Genomic DNA, 19462 nt, shown 5'->3' with positions numbered 1-19462 from the left:
AGGTACATACTTTGTTAAAAACTGTATGGTATTTCGCAAAACATTGTTACATTCATGTTTTTAACATCGTCTATATAACTATATAGACCTGTATATATATGTACAATTGTGCATGTGTAATGTATGTATTTTTCAACTTTGTAAATTAGAAAGACCTCGATCTGTAGGACCTTGATATCATTATAGATTTCACAATTATGATGAATAACCATTAGATTCATATTGTTGAAGATTTTATGTAGCAGCAAGGTCAGGCATTTCATTAAAACGCTAAATCATTCTGTGCACTTGTCCGGCTTTTGAATTATTTTATTCATACAGGATTTTTTTAATATTTTATTTGTGTTATATGAGACTCAAATCATATCGTCTCATTATTTTGTCATTTTATTTTCATTATTCGTCTCTTCATTCGCGATGATTGTCCAATTACTTTTTTTTTGTAATGCTTCGATTTTGGCGGTCAAGACTTTTATCGTTCATCCTTCAATCCAAAGCATTTACGGTTTGTTTTCTTTACGAAATACACCTACAGTTTGCAGTAACTGTCAATATATATTTTTTTAATAAAATGTAAGTAACGCGTCTTCCTTTCTTATTAATACTAACAAATTGCCTTCATAAGCTTATTAACAATAACTAAGGAAAATACGTAAATAATATTTGAAATTCATAAAGTTTTAATTAACAAAGTTACGTTATTTATATTATGTTTTCATTATAAACTGTAGTAACTTAATGAAATGAATCTAGAGAAGTCTGAAATATCCTCCTATAGTTGCCACCACACGGTTCGTCGCAAGTACAACAATAAGATAAGTATGAATTGTTGGTAAGGTCGAAAGCACATGACGCTTTTCAGTTGTAGAACGAGCCTTACAACTACAGCGATTGTTATAATGACCGAATAGAGTCCTACGTGAAAATCTTCACGGGTTCTTGACTGTAAAATAAACAGAACTTTAAAAAAAATATTACATTTATTATTTAATTAAAATAATAACTTGGAAGTATGGATATAAAGTATATTTTCTTGTCAAGATCAAGCAAGTCAAGCCAAACAGTTAAGACGTTGGTTGCTTTAAATCTGACAGAAATTTTTACCCAGGATTAAATTAAAGATTAGATTAAATTACCGTCCTTATTACGACTGTATTGAGACTGGAATTGTTTGTAATTTACACTCTCGAGCGACTATTGAAACTGTCATCTTGTGATTCGGCTCGTGCCTCGTCTCGCGACTCGTACGTGAGTGTAAATTTTGGATTAGAATTTCTAGTAGCGGGGAGGCGGGCGGCTGCCCTCCCTACCCTCCTTAGCCACCACCGAATACAACAAAAAAAAAAAAACATTTTTTGTTTTTATAAACTTACTTCATATATAAGTAATGTCTATTCGATTTCATGCTTATTAGAATGAATAGCAATGTCAATGTTTTGGTGAATAGTTTTTTTACTAATTAATTAGAAAGGACCAGTCGTTAGTTGATCGGAGAAATTTTTGTCTCAGGCTGTGTTGGTACAATCATGATAAAGCACATATAATTAATAAATAATATTTAGTACAACTCTAATAATTGAACTCTCTTGAAGGTATACTGATTAGGTTTTTTTTTCCGAAGTTTCATATAAGTACTGATAATCTTTTCGCCCATAATTTTGTTTTCTTATCTAAACCAATGATATTCAAGAGTGACTGTTGCAATATATTATCCAAGGTACAGTTTCAGTCTTGTTCTTTAATGTTCAATGTTACTTCCAGGAATGTCCTATAAAATGGCTGACGCCAGTATTTATAGTTTTCAAATACAAGTTGTTCCTCAAATGTTGCCATTAAAAATTACAATATTATAATCAGTCATAAATAATTCTAAGGATTATAGTTTACTTAGAATATTATAATTAGTACGGCACAGATGGCGCCACTGGTAACTATTAATCGTAATGCGTAAAATTGATATTTTATGTCCTCAATTTATTTCTATACTGACGTTTCTCAAAGGTAAGGGTTACAGTGGTTGTATACTTTTTACTGAAGCATACCTTAACGCCTACGGTATCGCACCTCGATTCGCCTACTATTTGTTCAAAAACTATGTACTCTATGTATTAACAAGTTGTTTTGTAAAAGGCCGAATTGAAGGTAAAAATTCAAGGTTATACAAGCGTCTTGTGCCGTTCCTCCCACATGCTATCGCAGTTATAAATCATTAGGGACCTTACATACTGGTCGTTTGAATGTTTCTCAATTTCATTATTTACCTTTAACTTCATATTTATGTCAAGGTAAGAAAGACATATATAATAAATAAATCTAAAAAAAGATGTTAAGAAACAGATACTTTTTTTTTTATTATATCTCAAGACTATTTGTAGGTTTTAAAATGCATAAAAAATTTAACAGAGAAATAGTTGCCTTAATTTCAGTTTTTATTTTATCATTGATATATTTGTTTTGTGTTCATATCTAGAAAATGGTTAATTTTAAGAATTACTTATAAATAATTAGAAAATACAAAATTCAATGAAATAAAAAAACAGAATAATATTATCGCATTAAAAAATTTATTATCTATATAACATAACATCGGACCATAACCGAAAAAAAACAGACGGGTATATTACAAAAATAATAAAACAAGTCTGAATAATAAACATTTCAAGAAGAAACCGGTTCAAACCGGATACATGTAGTTAAAAACCGGTTTGTACTAGAAATTTCTGGTTTTGAATATTTTCCACTCGATCGATATAGAAACATGGAAAGCTTGAATGAAAAACTCACAGCTTTTTCTTAATAAACACTTATAATGCATGAAAATTGTCAATGTACAGAGCATTTCTGTTCTCAATATATCAATATCTGTTATACATATGGTAAACATAACAACATACAAACAAAAGGACTTATTTACAATGTTCGTTTGAATCCCTTCATCGTATAGTTTACATAAAGTCGTCGAAATCGTCGTCAAAAGTGCCATAGGCCTCGTACTGGTTCAAGTGAGCCTGAAACAAACAAAGCCAAGTCAATATTATATACATGAATCTAAATTCTCATTGTATATAAAGCTGGTATTAAAACACCAAACATATCACTGCTTAGCATATTATTACGGAATAAACAAATATAATAAGTTTAAGTATAATGTTCTGAACTATACGCATTTTATATTGAAAAAGCGAAAATTTGCTCCATATATGGATGTTCGTTTAATTTTCAATCAAAAATTACTAAACAGTTTTTGATTACGCTTTACGCAAATTGTGCTTAGATATGAGAATAACATATACATTAGTTAAAATTTATCCTGGAATTCCGTGTGGCCCCATAACAGCTGCATTGTATATAGTTATGTCACACATACTATAGATGTCGCTGATGGTTGGTTACCCTACCTATTGAAGTAAACACTTCAAAAATTTCTCTCTGGAACCCATTACCAAGCCAATGCGGACAAAGCGCGCACAAAACTGGTTCTACAAAAATACGAAGTGTTCGTAGTTGTAAAGGTGTTTGAAACCTCAATGAAACTTTCCTGAGACTGATGACGTCATTGTCATTTTGACACCACCTTGCTAATATAACTTCAAAATTCTTATATTTTCTGTTTATCAAACCGATGCGGTGACCACAAATTTGACAATTAGAAGTAAATTCAGTGCAGTATGCGAGATTTGTACCAAATATTAATATTCTATTTTATTTCTAATATAAATAAATATATTTCAGGCAGAGACATGTGATTGATCAAGTTATTTATAATCGGCATGGCAACACTATCAATGTACTCACACTCTCCCCCTCCACTTTTAACTTAGCCTTCCCCTTCCCCTTGTTAGGTTTCTTGGCCTTTTCGTTTTTCTCGGCTTTCTGTTTTTCAATGTACAGATTGTCGACTGTCATCTTTATCCTCTTAATATCCGCGGACGACACTGAAAATATATTTTCACTAGATTAGTACACGAGGTAATAATATTTAGAAAAATGCATTAAAATAAAAAATACTTCAGTATAAAGCATAATTGAGCGAAATTTCTATGTTTGTCGCTGTATTAAGAATAATGAAATACATATAGCTTACTTTGTACTATAATATTCTTGACCAGCTCATCAACAAATCCGGGAAATTCATCCTTGGCTTTGTAAATGTTGATTTTTTTGCACAGAAGCTCTGCAAAATCTGTGAACTCCTGTTTATTTGTTGGATGGAAGCAATCTAGTTTACCGGCTCCATCTGTTACACCTGGAAATGAAAATGAAATGCTGATTGAGTTAACATAACAGCTACACGGACAAATGCTAAAATTATATTTTAAATTAAAATTTATAAACAAAATTTATACCTAATCATATTATAAGTCATTATATTTTTTATTTAATACTCAAGGTCACATATCTTGGCGGTGAGCTACATATAATTTAAATGTATTGAGATCATTTTAATTCTCTGATAAAATAAATCACTGACATTTATTTTTATAACATAAAAGTTGTCAATTCAACTACATGTTTATTACGCTATTACTCCTACGATTATGACGATTTTCAAATATATTTCTTAAACAAAAGGTACACCCGCCGTCACTAAGTGGGGATCTGAGGAATGGCCTATCCCTTTCCTTGAGAAATCAAATGAAACCCCCTAAGGGTTTCGACGTGCGTCTCGAAGAGGTCCAAAATAAGTGTCACATTAAATCCATATTCTTTCCTGTTAGTTAATTTTAATTATATTACATTAATAATTTAAAAAAATTTTGAAAGATTCACATTTAATTACATTTGAAGGCTAGTTTGTACTTCATCAATAGTCGCATACAAAAATATGAAAAAAACTACATTGTTTTCTTGTAGTTCATCTAACTGCAGCTTAGAGACTGTCTTCCAAAACGTTAAAATCGTCATGAGGTATTTCTTTGTCTTAAATAATAATAAATATAAAATATATAATGAAAAATTCATCGATACGAGCTTGTTTATTCTATCAAACGTGCCTTCAATGAACAGTAAGATTATCTAACTCACACCAACACCCTATCCAGTTAGCTACCGTTGGCAAATCTTTGTTACAGAGAGCCCAACACCTTTGTGATGCTGACCACCTAGAGGCCGAGCTGCAGCATGTAAAACATGCTCTCACCATCAACAACCTGCCCGTGCCTCGCCAGCATCGCAAGAACCACTTGAAGCCACCCACAGTTGAACGACAACCTGCGATACTACCATATGTGAAGGGAGTCACTGACAGAATAGGCAACATTTTGAAGGTTTCCATCAAAACTATTTACAAACCACATAAGAAAGTGAGCCAATTCTTGAGACCAATCAAGAGTAACATTCCTTTACAACAAGCGGGTGTATACAAACTCGATTGTGACTGTGGCTTGTCATACATTGGACAGACGAAGAGGAGCATCGGTACAAGGGTTAAAGAACACATCTCAGATATCAAAACCAGGCGCGCGTCGAAGTCAGCAGTGTGTGAACACACAATGGACAAACCAGGCCACTACATTCGGATTGATAAACCACTAATCCTCGCTCGGGAAGCAAGTATATACCGAGGTTAATTCGCGAGGCTATTGAAATTAAAAAACATCCCAATTTTAATAGAGAAGATGGCCGGAATCTATCAAACACCTGGGACCCCCTCCTTAAAAATATAAAATCCCATGTCCGTAACCATATCGCAGGACCTCAAGACACCGTGAGCGCATTCTGCCGGCATCCAGAGCGGTACGCCAGAACATTAAGAAATCGATGGCGGTAGATGATAAAGAACAGGATCAACTGACAGACATTCACACCTCGTCTGCCCGTGATCACGGTTGCTGAAAAGTAACTGAAACGTCGGGAGTATAAATCACGCGTATTTTATCCGAAAAATATTAGTGTCATTTAAAAAAAGATTGTCTAACCAGATATACATAGCTACAGAACGATTTTCAATTAAGTTTGTAAAAATACATAGAATATATCACCCACCAAATGTCTCCAAGGCCAGCAATAAATCGGATTCCTCTTGTAATTTCTGCTGACGCAGCTTCTCAGCCAGCTTCTCTTCTGGGGTCAATTCTTCTTTCTCGACAACTTGTTTCACTGACTTCTGACGTTCCAGACGCTGAAGTGATAAACACATTAAATTCTACGCCACACAAACACCCAAAGACAAAGTTATCAAATAGGCAGAATAATATGTACTGTAATTTCCCTTTATAAATAATAATTTAAAAAATATGTGTATACAATGACATCAACATATATACTATACTAAAAGATTGACACCAATATATATTATCTGAATAATGATGAAGCGTATGTTCCAAATATAAAAATTTATGTTATTTTGTTAATTGGCTTATGTGTGCCATAACAAGTCATAGTATAATACACACACACACGTTTAATGTTTGTTCTTGTAATGCTTCACTTTTATTAATAATTTTCAGCGTACATTGTTCTCGTGTACTCCTACCACAAGTTTCTATGGTGTAACTTAACACAGTGAGTTAGGAGTTTTTCATTGATGTACCTACTATGATAGCATGTGATCATTTTTATAATTTTGAATAAGAATTTTGTTATATTTTGCGTTTGGGTTGACTAATTGTTAAGACGTTAATGTTCATATTAAGTAAGTAATTAATGCAATAAATTATTCAATGTATTGAAATATGTGCATTTGTTTGTCACAACAGCCATCTTTAATTCAAAACAATCTGTGACATGATTATAACTTAAATTATTTTCAATCTATTATACAATTACCTCTCTAATATTAATAAAGAAACTAGCATTAATTTACTAAGTAAACAATATTTGCAGTTCAGTGCCCAAAACTATGTACATAGAATGCAAAAAAATTTAATTTTTACATAATTTTCAGTAATTAAAAAAAAATTTGCTAAGGGTTATGAATTGCAATAAATCTTGTGAGTAAAATTGTTAATAGCAGACCACAATCTTTTATATTTTAACTGAAATGCTTGAAATATTTTATTTTTATTATTACAAGGAATTATGAATGTTATGCATATTCATAAATGTTCACTTGAAACAACAAAAAAAAAAATTTCTTTTAATAATACCACTGTATTTTCAAAAATTTGCTGTGAGCGAGACCATAGTCCCTTTTTAATAAATTTATAGCTCGGTCAATTAATTTGCTAATTATCAAATAACTGTTCCAATAAATTGTGATGAATATATTTAAGAATAATTACAAACTTCTTAACCTCTGAGCAAATATTATTGAACTTCAAACAAGGTAAGATTTGAAGAAAATTAAGTTATCTAACAGAACATATTGTACTGACAGCATAAATAAATTTTAAATATAAAACTATTTTACAAACAAACAACATACAAAACATTCATAGAATAATATTATCCGTGCTTAGTTAATGGACACCTATTAGTGATGAGCATGATAATGACAATAAAGTTATTGTGATGAGAAACTATTAATTTATATGAATATGATATTGAAAATGAGGTAGAGCTAGCTACATCACTATCATCAATATAAAAATTGTCTTTAAATGTCTTGGAAGACATCATATTTAAGGCAGTTATCAATGGCATAGACATTTTCTATAATATAAGCAACATCTGGCTTTGGTATATTTTTTTATATGCATCATATTAGACAAAGGAATTTTATGATAATACTGTCAGTCTAACTCAAGGATGAGGTCCTAATGAATTGCCTGATAAGATGAAGCTTGATGCTTAGGTCAATAAGTTTAGATAATTTATAATACTTAATTGTGCAAGTGATAAGTAATATTCTGTCTTACATTGTCAAATTGTTGTCACAATGTCATTACGAAAGTTATTATAAAATCGTTGCGTACAAATTTTCGATTAAAATATTATGAACCAACCTCTTTTTCAGCAATTTTATCTAGAATTTTCTTTTTAGGTTTCGGAGGAGGCGGCACGGTTTCTTTCTTTTCTTCGTCTTTCTTTTCTTCTTCTTCATCCTCCCAGCTGTCCTGTAAAAAAGCTGACGTCAACGCACTGCGACTGTGAGGTTATAAAACGTTGATACAATATGGAATTTAAATTAAGATACGATTTAACAACCTCGAAGATTTTTTGGCAGCTAATCGTTTTACCTTGACTGTTTCTTCCTCGTCCTCGCCTTCCCATTTATTGGAAGCCAACGTGGTCGGAAGTTTTGGTTCAAAATTATCAGCATCTGTAATTTTTTTTTTATGTATACCGGAAACAATGAATAGAATGACAATATTAACATGTTAAAATCGTTGCTTACCCCACGACACGTCCATGTCTGCTGTTTCTAAGCACAGGCCGGATTTTGCAAACTTTTCACGTGAAAGACAAAATCAGACAAGCACAACAACTTGTAACTTTTTCAACACAAGATGTCTCCCGAATCGACACTAGGTAACTATCAACAACGATTCTTAGTCGAATATCGTCAAACAATAGTGAATTTTCTGCATTGACCACGAACGCATTGAGAGAACATAAACAAATGACATAATTTCAATAAACTTTCAATAGAGCTACAATCTGAATTAATTTCGCAAAAATATGACTCCATCGCAAGCGATAATTCTCGAATCACTAAAATTTTTCAATATGGCGGTTTGACATTTTATGTTTGTTACAATATAAGAAAAAAATATTTATTCATACTTTATTAATTTACAAGATAATGTTGCTCTATTTGTACATATTTTTTTGAGATGATTTTTTTATAAAGTATTTTTAATATAACATTCATTATTTATTTCAAGAACAAAATACTAATAATAAATTAAATAAAACTACATATCTCGTGACCTGTAATAAAAATATCAAAATGTTTTTTTTCATAATCTAAATTCTTTGAAGACATAACGAAACAAATATTTTATAACATTTGTTTACTTTCTTTTTGCATTAAATTTGCCAACTAGAGTGTATTTATGAATTTTCAGCTAGTTTATTATTGATTCAATAGATGTCACTATTTTCAAAATAAAAATAAATAGTTAACCAGAATCGACTTACGTCTTTTTTCAAACATGAAACATAGTCTTATATAAAAAAAACTACACACAGTGATAAGCTTCTAAATTTTTTTTACCAGGCAGATTGTTTAAAGAAAAATACACTAAATCATGTCAACATTTTTAAAAGTTTTTATGAAACTATTCTGTTAAGTAGTTACAAATTGAAACGAATTTTAAGTATTTCTTGTCTTCGTACTTTGTAAGTATGTACCAATATATGCGTTTATACGGCGAACGGAGCGAATCTCCCCCGGCTCCAAAAACTAGAGGGCGCCTAAATGATAAAGAAATTTCTTTTTTTATTTTATATAGGTATTTTAAGCTGCGAGAAGAACGATATATGCGAATACTTCTAAAATGTTGTTTGACCGTAGTACGCCTGATTTTCAATAGGTATGTATGGTCGAGATCTTCGCGTCCCATACTTACCTTCCACTCACTATTGTTATATGTACCTAATACTATATTTTATATACCTAATATATATTATTAGGAGCGAACAGGAGAGGAGTCATGATTGTGTCTCGCCTCATTCTATAATTTACTTCGGCCCAGCGCGGCGCTGCTTATCTTAAATTAAAATATTCATTAACTTTGTAAAACTAAACCTACAATTACACCGTGTCGATAACTTAAGGGTTAAGTTAAATTTAAATCTTCATTTTAAAATAGAGTTTTTATCTATGTATATTTTTTGTTCACCTATCAATATGCATATGATTTGTTTAAACACGTTACCCTTAAGCACGACCAATGCGATCATCAACGTTTAAATTATTTACTAAAAATGGCTAAAAAGAAAATTGAATTGTTTATTAATATTGACAACGAAAAAGAGTTTGAGAATGTTATAACAACTAATTCGAAAACATTGATTTGTGAGTAAACACTATTAATATAGTAGCATGTGCCTATGTTTTTTTTTTAATTATTATTAAATCTTTGTAGGCGCTGATTTGTATAATTCTTACGCAGGACCCTGCGTTGTCCTAGATCACCTCTTTGTAAGAATTAAATTGGACTGGAGTGATAATAAGATTGTTCTTTTGAGGGTATTTGAATGTTGAATGATGTAAAGCAAAATACTATCGATTTTTATTTATCGTTTAATGTCTATGCTTTCTTTAGATTCGAGTAGACGATATATCATCATTGAGACGGTTTAAGAACCATTGTGAACCTGTCTTTATATTTATTTTGGTGGGGTCGTTTTTTGTTTATAATATTATAGAATAATATATAAAATATGAGACATACTAGAAGTACATTCAAATTACAGGAAAAAAGAATTACAAAAATATTTCGGGGCGTAGACAATACAAAGTTCGCAGAGGTCGCTAAAAAGGAGGTTGAATATTTTAAAGCGAGACTGGAAGGAGTCATAGATGACAGAAAAACTTATAATTTCGATGAAGTACTACCAGAAGAACAGGTAATAATAATAGTGATATTAAATTTGAGTGTAATATAATAAAAAGGATTAAAATCAAAGGAGTTTAAAAGGAATGGGTGAAACAGCTTGTTTTGGAGGAAAAGCAAGGAAAAGCTATCGTTTTGATCAGGAAGAAGGAAAGGCAGGCTGCTCGCAAGCGTCACCGGGCCGAGCTGATGGTTCCTTACTTGCAGCACCTTAATTTCGTGCTGTACTGGCCTCATGCTGTTCACGCCCATCCGGAGCTATACGAACGATGGGATGTAAACAGTTGAGCGATGTTAAAATCTAAGCATTTCTTGTAATTTATTTGTCTTCAGTTTAGTGTGAAACTAACTCAATAATCAAGAAGTTTTTATATACTTATTTTGATGGCTGTTTTAATCCTCGAGCAATTTAACAACTATAACTATAAGTATCGCAACTAATCATAAACTATAAAACTATAAATTCAAGAGCCTATAACTAAATATTCTCAAAAACATAATTAAGTGATGTTTGATTCGGTATATTTCAAAAGATATCTACATATTTTATGTTGAATTTAATTTCAGATATAATAATGGTTGGCCGCGAAGAAATTCAGCTCACTAAAGAAATGGCCGATGACATTTTATACGCTGGCGATGCTCCCATCAATGAAGCGTCCATGCATGTGTTGTTGTCAGGACCAGCTTTGGCTATTTGTTTCAGACTGCTTGACACAGACAAACATTTCGTCTGTTAGAACATTTCATTAAATGAGTTCATCTTAATTTCTCACATTTAGTAAAACAAACTATCTCCCGATATTTCATCATGATGCTTGAAATAAATTACATACATAATTCTTTATGTAATTATAAATTTTAAGTTATTAGGTATTCTAAAATAATATATATATATTTTTTAAATTTGCTAATTTACAAAAGAGTAGGATTTCCGAACGAATATTTTCTATAATCATTTAAATTGAATAAATTATTATAAACTATTTTCGCTAGCCCTTGTTCGTAAAATACTGTATGAAGATCTCACACCGGTGGACGAAAGTAAGCCTATTGAAATGCAACTACCACAGAAAACGGCGTACGATTACTACAAGTCGTACAGCTTAACGAAGGAAGAGATACAAAAGAAACGTCGTGATGAAATTATCAAAAGAAAGGTATTATAGGAATACATTTACTGATAGTTTTGACACTGTGTTTTTATAATTGAACCGTCTTTTTGTCAGCATCAGAGTCGGTACAGTATTTGGCACAAGTTGTGATAGATCCGGGATTAATAAGTGAACCACAAAAATTAGCCATACTTAACCTATCTGGTAGTTTATATAGACAAAGAATATATATTTTATAAAATTATCTGTCACACTATAGAATATCAAATGAAGGAAAGTAATAATTTAATATGCAATATATTGTTTTCTTAATCGGATGATGAGATTGTATAAAAATAGATTTTATAGTATTGTTTAGCTGTAACGAGATAATATTTAAGATTAATAAATTTTCATATATATTTAATAAAATTCGTTGGTCGATGTATATATTCCATTATATATATATTTATTTTTAAATCAATTGTTTTATTACAAAAAATTACATTTATTTATTGATTTCTTTTCAGAATATTGTAAAAAATTGGCTAATCATTATCTTATTTTGGAACAGGAGCATATATTTTCGTAGCAGTAATATAGTTTTTGAATATCTCATTTGAAAGTATCACGTCGTATAACGATACAATCAAGATTATAACCAGGATTTCATCAGCAATTCTGAACGAAATCAATCTTGTATACCTGAGATATGATTTTAAGTTAAATAAAACATTGATCATTTTAACGCTGTATGAATAGCCAGTCGTCACATAAAATGCATGATTTGTAAACATCGAAAAACATAGAAAATATTATGGTTCGTGATTTAATAAAGGAACTACATTTAAGAGTGCCTAAGAATATTATTCTTCTTGTTAGGAAGAGGAAAGGGAAAAACGTGCAAGAAGGCTATCGGAGATGCAGCGGCTAGCGAGACAAGCTATTGAAGATACCATTGAAGCTAAGAGGGCGGAAAAAGAAAAAAGGAAACTGGAGCTGCTCAAAGCTGGGGTCAGTTTACCAATTAACATTTTTTAATTGATTATTTTTAATGTAAATGTATTCTTGAATGTTGATAATAATCATATAACGTGTTTTTATTTTAAGAATTTATCAGCTCTGGAGACATTGAAAGAGGAACCAGATGACGAAGAAGTGGACATCACTATACCGGAGGTGTGAAGATCGTAAATGATCTATCTTCAGAATTCTACAAAAATTAAGCATTAATTAACTTCTAGGAGCTTTCTGAGGAGGAAGAAGAGAGTTCAGAGGAAGAATGTGCGGATGAATATTTGCCGCCAGCTGGTCTTGTGATACCAGGGTTTTATGCACCACCAAACGACATATCCAAAGCTAATGGATTGGCTATACTGTTCCCTAATGTAGGCATTTACGTAAATGAAACTATTATTTTAGGATTACTACGCGTATTTTTTTATTTTAAAAAACTAGGTACTCCCGACATTTCGGCTACTTTGCAGCAATCGTGATCACGGAGAGACGAAATGTACCCGAAACGTCGGGAGTATGTAGTTTTTTAAAATAATAAAATAGGTCTAGTAATCCGTAAATTATGGTATTTTTTTAAATGAATACTCGCGAAAATCTTAGATCTCGGTAGACATTTACTATTACGAATTCTATTCAACGGTTAATTAAAGATTAAACTCATGCCGGGCTTCTGATGAAATTATATTCTTGAAGAAAAAAAATATATATATGTTAATCCAGAAATTATAGATAATATCGGTTTGGTAGTTTAAGCCACATAGTAATCACTTCTTTATAAATTTAAACCATGGTTTTCGGATATACTATGGGATTTTTATATTGAATTTTTTCAAAACTTGTATTACTTTACCGTCACCGCAAAAACATATTATAAATATGTATGATAGTGAATATCTAATATGTCCGAAGATAAAAGTCCGATTTAAAAGTGTACTCGCGAAAATCATAAACATCACCACTTCTAAGTTATAATATCAGTGTAAGGTAAAAAAAGTATATTTTTCTTATATTGCGTCTATTTCCTTGCATTTTACGTAAATAGTCTTAAGATTATGTATTGTGCACATGTTTGGAGAATGACTTGAATTGAGAAAAGTAAGTTTTTATTTCCATAATAATGAATTAAACTATAATTTGTCTTCCAGCTGGTATTGGAGAATGTAACTCCCGAGTTGGAGTTTCTTCCGCCACACGTTCTGGTTATGCTCGACATAACAAAACGGTATAAGGCCATAGAGGCGATGTCAAAGTATAGACGCGAGATAATACATGTATGTATTGAATGTCACTATTTCGTAGTTCGTAGTATAGTCGTATCGGCTGAACAAGGAAAATAAGTAAAGGAGGTTACTTGCCAACGAAATTTACAAAATAATATTTTGTGTCCCGGATCAGTGGTATATTTTTAGAATTTTTCATATTTACTTTGTTGTTATAGTACTGTACAGGCGAGGGTTTTGGTCAGATAAATTTAAAAGTATGCTTACTCCTAGTCCCCAACGTTACATAAATCGAAGCCTTAACAGTTTTTCATTCATAAAATGTCGCCATTACAGTTTCAATGTAGTTTATTGAATATAAACTCGGAACGCTTCGTATGAAGTGTATCGGTTCAAATTAATGCTAAGCATATTAAATAAAGTAGGATTATTGTAAAGTGGCGGCTCAGCTCCTTTAAGGACTACACACTTTGGAAGCAACGTCTAATTTAACTGACCAGGTTTATGGAAAGCAAATTTTTATTAATATATTACCAACCATCATATATACATTCAAGATAAATCTGTCACACTTCAACAGGAAGTTTATATATCTGTGTATGTCGTGTGGGTATGTTTATAACTAAAGTGCAACAAAGTAGTAATCTCATGTTACGTGCTATAATTCTATATTCCGAGAATGCAACTGCTATTTATCAATGGATTCAGTATTTCTATTTAACTATATACATATATTGTAATATATATGATAATAATTTTCAGATTGGTATTTTTAAAGCTACTAATCCTCATGATGGTGAGCACGTAGCTTTCAGTGTGAAACAGTTCGACAAAATTGATCAAAAATACGACGAGTAACTAACAGCTGAATAATATGAATATTATTAATATAATAACTTTTGTTTAACTCTTCATCAACCAACAATTGTCCATCTCCATGGCAAAATCAATTCAAATCTAATAGTTTTTATTGTCTTTAGTAATAGAATACATCGTGTTCGCTTCCTTAAAAGTCCGTTATGCTTACCCCAAGTTTGAATCGTAATACTACGTATGGAGTGTTGAAAGTTGATGTTCATGAACCTTCGCACTTTATGATATTTAAGTGGTCAACTGACTGAGAAATAAGAAACGGGAAATGTAGCGAGTAGATACAGACATGTGCTAAGCATACTGATGTCACGAACATAACTTTATATATATATATATATATATATATATATATATATATATATATATATACACATGTATAATACACACACATACATATATAAGGGCATCAATAAAGAATACTATGATTAGCTTCAAACCTTATTGTGATCAACAAACAATATTGTAATCAAATCACACATATATTAAGTATTTTTCTCAAATATTAATATTTAAATAGAGGATATAAGAAGGATGAAAATAATTTTATTAAGTACTGTTTTAACTGAATAATAATTTTGTATACGACACAGTTTAAAGCATAATCAATGATAATAAATTGAAAAGAAACTCTTGGTTCTAGGTAACGTGAAAGTATCTTTATCCAAATATATAATTATATGGAGAAAATATTATAATATTTATTTTTATTTATATGAGAATATGAGAATGAATGTATGTTTGAATCACATGACTAACTATAGATAGGATGCCTTCAACTTCAAGTATATGTAGACGTATATTTATCCGAAAGACAAGTCGTCAATTATAATAAGATCCAATTAAGCGACAGAAATGGCTGGCAAATGTATGTAAGTTTTATTATTTCTAGGGATCTCGTCAAATTGGTTTTCATGGTTTCTATAAAAAGCGACCTGGCGCTGCTGAGTCTTGTGGACCTGGGTCCGTATTATGTCAGCGCGGATGACACATCTGGAGAACTGGAATGCGCCGCCATGTTTGATGTGCACTACGCCGATAATTATAATGAATTCGAAGATTTCTCACATTAAATTAACATAAAATATGATAATAAATATTCTTAAATCATTGTCGTTAGTATCTTTATAAGAACCCCTTACACGTGTCCTGTTTATCTGCAAGTTATTTAATGTACTTTGGAAAAATGGTTTTATTTTAATATGTAAATATATAATTAATTAACTTTGTATGTTACAAAGGAAAAAGAACGATACCCGATTATAATTTATATAATGTAGAATTCAGTGTGGTCCAGATCCGAGTGCGGGTGCGGAGTTTTAGGACGCAATTAATAGGATGTATTTATATACACTATGTACATATTTATATGACCTAACACTTCTAAAATTGTTTTCACCAATCAGTAGATTAAGTAGTTATTAAACTAAGCTCCATCCTTCAAAATTAATTGATTATAAATGATGTGTATATTGTACCTTTGAATAAACACGGAACCCCCTACATTTCACAGTTTCCGTTGTGTTATTGTGTATTTTGTTTTGTATAATAGCGAAACCTTCAGTAACAAAACCTAAAATATATTTTTAATTACATTTAAGGTATAAAGTGCTGTTAGGACATTTTTGACCACTCATACATTTAAGTACGTGTCCGTTATTCCGAAAATGATTTTTAAAATGTAGTTAGTGGGCTTAGATTTTTCTAATTTTGAAACTGATAAATGCATTTAAGTCGGGTTTTAGACGTAATGGGACTTCATATTATGAACAATTGAAATATTCAGAATATAAAGAAAATTAAAGCGAAGTGTCTTTTATTACATTCACTAGGAACTAAACATTTTGTTATTCTCATATTTATTTAGAAGTTTAATAATGAGAATACAGTATAGATTTGAAATAACTTGTTTTTTTTTTAAGGCTAGTCAAAGATTTTCCTTATACAGCTTTATCATGGTTAACCCTTATTCAATGTTTCTCTGTTAACTGTCTTTTAAAATGTGTTAAGATAATAAAATACATATTTACTTTTAAATACCAAGCAATAAATAAAATGCATAACAAAGCTACTTCTCAGAATCAATAAGAATAAGATGTCAGATTTTAAAATAATTCTACTATCTGTTTGATTTTTTTAAATCATATAATATTAATTAAAAATTCAACTCAATTATTTATACATTTATTTAAATTGAAGTACATTTGTTACTGGGATTTTAATAATAAAAAGTTATTAGCGACAAAAAATTATGAATTACAAATTAAAATTAGATTTTTAGTAATTATTTTCACGGTTCGTTTGCATTTGACGCCATGTTGTTTCTTGCGTTTTGCAAAATTGATAACCAATTGATTTTCTTTAAATACAATGTTTGATTCTGTACCGCTTCTAATATTTTTTGGACAGCCTTCAATAGTCTTTCATCTATAACGTATTTCTGATCAATTTCCGTATTTTCCACCTCCTGTGTGCATGGGATTCCCTCTATAGAATTACCTTCAACCACAGGCTGGAGTACCTTAGGCTGTACTTTGGAGTAACCATTATTGTAATTGTTCAGAGTCTTGGCCAACCAATTACAAGATAAATCATTACCATCCAAATATATCTTCAGCTCCTGTTTATGATGTATCCAACTGTCATCATTAAGGCTGTGCATATTATTATAACGCAATGAAAGTATAGTTAGGAACTTCAGATCCATAAGCAACTTTGAATCCAAATATCCGATTTGGTTATGTGAAAGATCTAAATTTAGAAGATTTGATAAACCGCTGAAGGAACCGTATTGTAAATTTTGTATTCGGTTGTGGGATAATCTTAAAGTTTTTAGATTGGGCACGCGATAAAATGATGAGGGTCCAATTCTTTGAATTTCATTAAAATTCAAATCTATATATACCAATGTCTCTGGTAACTGTAACGAAGACTCGTCTAAGTCTGATATAATGTTCCTACTCATGTCTAGACGTACCAAATTTGGGGCATCCTTCAATTGTATTAGATATGCATCAGTTATGTTGTTTGATTTCAATATCAGTTCAGTCAAACCCACTGCTTCGTTAACTGGGATCCTTAGGACGGACAAACTGTTATTAGACATATCCAAAACCCCTCCAGCCGGATGAAATGTTATTCTCAAATTGTGGAGGTCAACTATATCATTCATAGTCACGTTGATGTGTCTCAGTTGGTGAGTGTTGATAAGAGATTGATCTGGAAAGTATTCTAACAAATTGTGCGACACATCCAAATTTTCTAAGTTACGCATCAAAGAAAAACTCCTATACTGTAATGTTCTAAGAAAATTACAGCTCAAATTAAGATATTTAACACTGCTCAAATTTTCAGGATTTACGTCAAAAGTCATTAGTTTATTGTCTGACACGTCCAAAGATATAAGGTGTTCTATAGATTGAAAGGCATTGAAATCAATGTCGGTGATAGTGTTGCCTGATAAATCAAGTTCAGTCGCAACTGATTTCTTAGTATGCGTTTCGTGTCCAGCGTCAAGTATCATGGCGTTCGGTATGTAAGTTAATCTATTCTTTGATAGATTAATTTTACATATAAAATAACCATTGAAGTGCTCCCAGTGGCGTAGGAAAATTGCATCGTTCAATTCTTCCAAATGATTGACAGATATATCGAATGTCTTTAAGTGGTTAATAGTTTTCAAGGATTCGAGATCAATATTATTTAACTCATTGTATCTAAGATACAAATGCTTAAGATTAAACAACTCATTCATGGCGCCTTGCAAGTTCTTGATTCTGTTGTGGTCTAGTTTGAGTATTTCTAAATTGGTCAAATTAGTGAATGGCTTGTCATTCAGGTTTTCAATCATATTATGAGAAAGATCCAGCTCAATCAGACTTGTCACATCTTCAAAAGTATAGCCCGGGATCTCGACGATCGCATTATATGAGAGTGATATTTTATGCAATTTAAATGGACGCTTTTCAAATACAAAAACTTCTCCGACATCTGTTAAACCGTTATGTGAAAAATCTACACTCTCCAGATTGAAGAGGTGGTTCAGAGGATTATCTTCAACTATTTGTATATTGCTATATATGACATTTAAATTCTTTAATCTGTACATGTGTTCCAGAAATGAAAGTTTAGTTTGGGGCCAGTTTCCAAATACCGTGAGAGTAGTAATTGCTTGTAAAATGCTGGGGTCGCTCTCGGTTTGAAACGAATCCGTAGCGTTGTGGAGAGTCAAAGCGATGGTGACGTCATAGTTACTTGATCCGCCACATTCCTTTTCCAAGTTTATATGGTTCAAATTGTTAATGCATTGTATGCGATAATCGCAATGGGTGGCTGGGATTTTGTTTACAGAACAGCATCTTATTTTATATGAAGCGGTTAAAATTAGTAATGAGATTACAACTGAAACGAGAAGTACTTTTTTATAGTAAAAAATTAAAATTAATTTAATAAGTTTGAAATTAAAAATGGATTGATTTGAATAATTTTTCCTTTGTTTATGTAAATTGTTAATTTAAATTGCAACATTATGATTAAAGATAAAAAAAATATATATATACCTAGTCTCATTTTGAGTCCCAGTTGTAGAGGATAATCTGAAAAATATAAAATTCCATTGATAGAATACTTATGAATGGTATTAATTTATTATTTAAGACATATCCTACGGGAGTTGTTTATATGAAAATACTGATTTATTTTAAATGATAACAATATTTTCACTAGTCGTCTATGTTTTAACTTTCAACCAACAATCACCAAAGCGATTAGATATTTAAAAATTGATTTTCTGTTTAGTTATAGCTGTAACGTTTTT

General features: G+C 31.1%; 3 protein-coding genes across 3 annotated transcripts; 1 reads left to right on the top strand and 2 right to left on the bottom strand.

Annotated features, from left to right (window-relative positions):
• Window positions 1-2542: 2542 nt before the first annotated feature.
• LOC116771917 (eukaryotic translation initiation factor 3 subunit J) lies at window positions 2543-8609 on the bottom strand. Its single transcript, XM_032663919.2, has 7 exons — window positions 8279-8609; window positions 8121-8203; window positions 7887-7997; window positions 5986-6121; window positions 4085-4246; window positions 3796-3935; window positions 2543-3008 (listed from the first exon to the last, which is right to left on the bottom strand). Exons 1-7 carry the CDS (start codon window positions 8292-8294, stop codon window positions 2946-2948), a joined length of 711 nt encoding a protein of 236 aa, XP_032519810.1. The 5' UTR covers window positions 8295-8609; the 3' UTR covers window positions 2543-2945.
• Window positions 8610-9766: 1157 nt separating this feature from the next.
• On the top strand, window positions 9767-15757 carry LOC116771890 (uncharacterized). The gene is made up of 13 exons (XM_032663881.2): window positions 9767-9904; window positions 9975-10078; window positions 10155-10226; window positions 10306-10458; window positions 10530-10728; window positions 11013-11180; window positions 11442-11605; window positions 12422-12553; window positions 12650-12718; window positions 12784-12927; window positions 13702-13827; window positions 14539-14630; window positions 15539-15757. The coding sequence occupies exons 1-13, from the start codon at window positions 9814-9816 to the stop codon at window positions 15717-15719; spliced, it is 1695 nt and encodes a 564-aa protein (XP_032519772.2). The 5' UTR covers window positions 9767-9813; the 3' UTR covers window positions 15720-15757.
• A 1078-nt stretch (window positions 15758-16835) lies between these two features.
• On the bottom strand, window positions 16836-19237 carry LOC116771712 (toll-like receptor 6). The gene is made up of 2 exons (XM_032663639.2): window positions 19206-19237; window positions 16836-19047 (listed from the first exon to the last, which is right to left on the bottom strand). The coding sequence occupies exons 1-2, from the start codon at window positions 19213-19215 to the stop codon at window positions 16937-16939; spliced, it is 2121 nt and encodes a 706-aa protein (XP_032519530.2). The 5' UTR covers window positions 19216-19237; the 3' UTR covers window positions 16836-16936.
• Window positions 19238-19462: the final 225 nt, after the last annotated feature.

The sequence above is a fragment of the Danaus plexippus genome, assembly GCF_018135715.1.
Source record: "Danaus plexippus chromosome 16 unlocalized genomic scaffold, MEX_DaPlex mxdp_31, whole genome shotgun sequence".
Lineage (NCBI taxonomy): Eukaryota > Metazoa > Arthropoda > Insecta > Lepidoptera > Nymphalidae > Danaus > Danaus plexippus.
The sequence above is the reverse complement of the archived record's forward strand: the minus strand, read 5'-3'. Positions and strand labels throughout refer to the sequence as shown.